The sequence below is a fragment of the Cyprinodon variegatus genome, unplaced genomic scaffold (assembly GCF_000732505.1).
Source record: "Cyprinodon variegatus isolate N-32 unplaced genomic scaffold, C_variegatus-1.0 Scaffold1063, whole genome shotgun sequence".
NCBI classification, from domain to species: Eukaryota; Metazoa; Chordata; class Actinopteri; order Cyprinodontiformes; family Cyprinodontidae; genus Cyprinodon; species Cyprinodon variegatus.
In genome coordinates, this window is record NW_015151516.1 from 220,381 (window position 1) to 225,898 (window position 5,518).

The window sequence follows — 5,518 nt, forward strand, 5'->3', positions numbered from 1 at the left end:
TCGGTATCGATATCGGTTATCGGCTACATGAGTGTTAAAATATCGGATATCGGCCAAAATCCCAATATCGTGCATCCCTAATTAGCTTGTAAATTATATTTTTTAACATTAAAAATAAATGAATTTTTGATTGTTTGAGATGGCAACAACTAATTTCCTATATAAGATTAAAAGAAAAAAAGGTTTTCTAGTAAAAGTCATGTTATATTTTGCGGCTCTAAACAACATTTACTTGGTCGAACTCTGGTCAAAACGGCTCTTTGAATACGAAAGGTTGCAGACCCCTGTCATAAACTGTTCTGAAGCTTCAAAAATCTCCCCGGATTAAAATAGTTATTTAGAAAATCCGGTGGTGGTAACTGTTTTGAAATACTGTTCCTCATACGGCATTGCCTCACCAGTCTGCAAAATGGCCGTCACAAGGACATTCAGCAGCTGGTATGCTGGATTATTTAAAAAGATATGGATTAAAGGGGAAGGCAGGTTTAAATCGCTTGCTGATGTTTGACTGTTTTCCAGCCAAATGCAAAAGCTTGACCTTAGTTCATCCTAATTTTGCTTTTTTTGGTTTTGTTTGTGGTCGTCTGCTGGAACCGTAGAAATTTGCCATAGAAAAGAACTCATTTCTCATAAAAACAATCATTTATATCTTTTCATTTTTCAGTAAAATGTATGCTTTATTCTGCACCACTCTATGCGTTCTCTGATATAGTTTTTATTTATGTTTTTATAAGAGAGTTGTAGCTATGGCCTTTAAGTTTAGGGTTTAATTAGCCACTATGTTGAGAGTTAACCCAGACTTTATCCACCAAGATCAGAACCTTAATAGAAATTTAGACCTATTATAGTCTTTTCATTGTGCAGCCCGGCCACCTCTTCTACAGAGAGGGTTGCTTAGTGAGTTAACAATGAACAAGAGCATAAAATAAATGTTTGTTAACGAAAAGCTGCTGGTTTCCTTATTATTAGTGAAGATTTGCTTCTAATTGGTGCTTTCTTTTATTTCACCACTGGAAAGCTTCTAGTGTCGCACTGTAGTGGGTCCGTGGTTCACCTTTCATCTCTGGATGGGAAAATAGGATGAAGCTTCGCTGTATTTGAGCATTTTTAATCCTAAATGGAGTTCGGATCTAAGCTGATGGAAAAAGACAAAGTGGATGAAAGTGAAATGATGGGATTGACTCGCTGCTTTCCAAGGTCAAGCCAGAAAGCTTTGACTGGGAGAACCTGACGCCTCCTTCATCCCCTCATCCTCACCTCCCCGGCAGAATTCTGGTCTGTGGGATGATGTCGGATAAGAGATTATTTTCATCTGGATGAAGGGAAGATGTCTGCTTTGTCCTCCACTTTCACAAGGTCGATTTGGTTTTATTAGATCCAGAAGCGTAAAGCTTTTCGCAGCCTTGTTCAAACAGCGCCGCTGACTCTGCGTGTTTGCATGTAGTCTGCATGTCTTCTGTGTGTGCAGCAGACATCGTTTGGCTTGTTTCAGGACCAGCATGCTTAGAACGGCTTTGAACTGGTTTGGTCTGATGACATTAAGCTTTTCACTGGTTACCGTCACGACACCATTTGTCCTCAGCTTAATTTCCCTTCTATGTTCTTCTCATTTCTGATTTGGTCTAATAAATCAGAAGTTGTGAGAAAAATCAAAAATGCTTTGCCTCATAGATCCTTTATTAATGTCTAGGAAAGCTGGAAGGCACCTGAACTATAGTAGCTGTTTAATAGGCCTTTGGTAGATTTGATCTAACCTGTTTTATTTGGTCAAAAGAAGTTGAAGTCTTCTGGACGGGTTTTTCATTAATAAGATATTTAATTTCCTCTCCAGAAGACTAAAGTTTTTGTTTCTTTCTCTGTCTGGATTATTGATTGGATTATTTCCTTAAAATTATGTGTTTCATTCCAGCTTTCTCTGAAAATGAAGCCTTTAGAAACAGTTATCTTTAAGAAGAATTGCTTATTATTTATTTGTTTGATTTGACTCATTCAGCTTAACTAAACATCCATCCTAAAGGTTTTAATTAAAACCTTTGCTTCTAACTCTGATGGCAATGCATGGTTGTCAGGCTCAGTCCTGTGAATCTCTGGGCCTTTCAAACAGTCTCTCCTCTTGGTGATCTCTATCGTTCACGGCCGTCGGCTCCGTTCAGATACAGTCACACCTCTGGAGTGTGATCGGCACCTTTCTTGTGTCCCCAAGGCAACAACACAAAGACTTTTGAAGAAGTGAAAAAACCACCGGTTCATTTGAAGGCTCTGATTGCTGGGGAGACGTACCGCCTGAGGGTTTACTCCCAAGAGCTGAGCAGCGTCAGCAGCGAACCCGTCATCTTTAAAACCAAAGCAGGTGAGATGACACCTGCTTCCAGCCACGTGGGCCCATCCCAATGCATTTCTATCAGTAATGTCCGGCACAGCTGGGAGAGTCATTGTAGCTCTTCTCTTTTCTATCTGGTTTGTTCCTTCAAAGATACATTTCTGTTTGATCTGATTTAACTTTTTATGTCATCCTTTGGATAAATGTCTAATGAAATGTGAGGCAATGTAAGTACCATACCTGCTTGGGGCCCCGCCCCTTCTTATGACATCATCATATGGCAACTCCACTCGGACAAACTGTAATGCACCCGATTCTTAAGGATCAGATCTGGAGTCTCAACATATTATTACCTGTATTTGCTATGATTTTACATTTTATTGGCAATTTAAAGTAGCCGAAAGTAGAAAACCATCATTGTCAGTCTGGAAAGTACTGCGTTCTAAGACAGACCGAGCTCTGCTATTTAACAAAAACAGTCTCAGTTTATTTGTATTCTTTTCATGAACCGGAACTGAAAGGTGAGGGGAAGACACTGCGGTTAGTTCAAGGTTCAGTGGGAGAATTGATTCTTGAACTTGAAGAGGAGAAAAGGCTGGAAGACTCACGTTTCCAGAGATTAGGTTGACTCTTAGAAATCAGTAGGTGAGTAATGTTTTCCGGTGTTAGTCTCAAACGGTGGAGGGTGGACAGGGGTTACCCAGAATGCGGTTGCTTGTAGGTGAATAGAGAAAAACTGACTGCCACTCAGATTTCCTGCAGTACTTGAACGGACTGTTGCGTAGATGAATCCCTTGCTCAGTGTGAAGCTCAAACGTTTCCCCGGGGAAAAGTGGATCCAAACCTCCGGTTTGTTTCCTCAGCTCAGTTTGAAGCTCAGTTGTTCCTTCCAGGGAGAGAAGGTCAGAAAAATCCAGTTCCTGCCGAGAGGCAGAGACAAAAAACAATGTTAAGACTCAGGTTGACAAAAACTCAGCTTGGCTAGAGCACCCAAAACTGGCAAACACTCTGGCGTCGAGGTAGTGGCAGTCAGCAGCTTAAGAACACTCCGTTAACGAGGAAACCATCAGCAGGTGTGTGAGGAGGAGAATCAGGACCAGGCGCCTCCTGGTGGAGGAAGGGAGACAAACACACAAACACACAGACTGGAGTCCTAACACCCGGGGTTGGCAGACGGCTGATCTTTAGCCCCTTGCAGCTAACTGAAGCTTTTTAAAAATGTATCAAAATGGAAAAAGATAAAATATATTTTATTGTTTGTTTGTTTCTTTTAATATAGTGTGAAGAAGAACAAAACACCATTTCATTATTTATCTTTTCCAATGCTGTAAAAATTTGCATATACACAAATATAAACATTTCTATCAACAAAGATTTGCGTCATAGCCTGTGACACACTGCCAGACAGGTGGCTGTTGTAAACCAACCGGTGGGTCCACAGTAACTGATTAATAGCGTCTTTTTTCATTTATATTATCTACTTACATCATCCAAAGGCTGCTGTTGCAGGCCGCATTTTATTGCACTGTTACCCGAATAAGGAGGGGAAGAGGATTATATTGTTACGTTGGTTTGAAGACGACTGCATTTTATTTCCACATGGAGGTTTTTGAAATGACAGGAGTCCAATTATGCACATTCCATACAAATCCTCAAAATAAAAATAACACCAAAAATCTGATTTTTTATTGCATTCATATAATTCCATTGATTCAAGAAATGAATAATAGATTAATAGTAGTGATGGGCATAGATTAATTTTGTTAATCTAGATTAATCTCACTGTAATCTTGGAATTGATCTAGATTAAAATCGTTCATTTCAATAATGAGCAGTGTGTCGCAGTTAGCTCATGATACGTGTGCGCTACCTCCAGAATTTAAAATAACAGGTTTACTTTTATATGTTTGCAAAATCACTTGTAATTTTGTCTTCTCACTGAAGATATTGTAAGTTATAAATACTTCTTTTGCTCATTTGTTTCTGTGTTTTTGCTGCAAAAAATAGAGTGTCCCCCTTCCAATTATAACTGTCCCACTTTAACAATGTAGCGTCTCCAAAACACGTTGCCTCGATCAACTTGTCATCTTTCGCAGCTTTCTCCACGGCGTGCTGGTCATGTATTCTCCTCATGATGGTTCATCAGGTAGTGTGTAAGATGGGTCACCTGTGGCCGCCTGGAGAATGAGCTCTAGCGCAACTTGTGGCGATCCACTGAGCGAGGAGATCATTAGCTCGGCTGATAGAGTTGTTCTAATAGCTGAATCTATGTCAGGATGTCACGTTTGATTGTGGTAATTTCACAGTAAAGGGCTGGTTATTCTCCCGTGGCAGTGTGTCGCAGTTAGCTTGTCGCAGGTATGACGCAGATATTTTTGATTTATGCACAATAATGAAGCGTGGTCTGTGCTGTTATTCCACGCCACGACTCCAGAGGGCCAATCAGGAAGTAGCTAGGATTGTGGGCGTCCGTGTGTCGGTTTGACAAGCTTGTTCGCCGTCTACACATGAGTGTTCCCCAAAGACTAGCCGTGGCGCTGCGAGTTTTGGCTTCGTTTCCAGATATGCAACACACACGCAGACGGCCTGTTTTCTGAGCAGAAACCAGGTTTGCCTACACAGTTTGGAAAACTGATTCGTTCTCGACCCCAGATATACATCTCTGCTAAAATATCAAGGTGAAAGTCACCTTTAGTACAGACCTAGCTCCCACCAGCTGTGAGAATAGATTAAAGGCGCACCGCTAATTAATCCTGTAATGAAAGTAAAACTTAAAGCACCAAATATCGTACAGCAGATTAGTCACATGGTGTCATTTTCTCCAGGATGCGCTGCAGGGAAAATAAACATTTAATCATGAATGTTTTTTGGTGTATTTAACCCATCATAGTCATTTTGATAATGGGCTAATATACACTTGGAGCCTTTAGGCACCTTATATTTAATTTTTGTGTCTCCAGACAGATCTGTTTTATGTTGTTTGGTCCAATATGGCTCTTTGAACATTTTGGGTTGCCGATTCCTGCACTAGCGTGCTTCTTGGAGCAGATTAGCTGCTTATAGATCATCACTCTCTAATCTCAGAAAGTTGGTTAAAGAAGCTGCTTCTAAGAGGCACATTTCTCCAGCTGCTCATTTGGAGAATATCTACGTCAGAAGGGAGGGGCTGCTGACGTAGATATTCTCCAAATGAGCAGC

General features: G+C 40.6%; 1 protein-coding gene across 1 annotated transcript in view; it reads left to right on the top strand.

Annotated features, from left to right (window-relative positions):
* LOC107101175 (neurofascin-like) overlaps nt 1-5,518 on the top strand; it is a 129,125-nt gene that overhangs the window by 97,970 nt on the left and 25,637 nt on the right. The window contains exon 28 of the mRNA XM_015399976.1: nt 2,204-2,350. Within this exon, the coding sequence (XP_015255462.1) occupies nt 2,204-2,350 (147 nt within the window). The remainder of the gene's footprint in view (nt 1-2,203; nt 2,351-5,518) is intronic.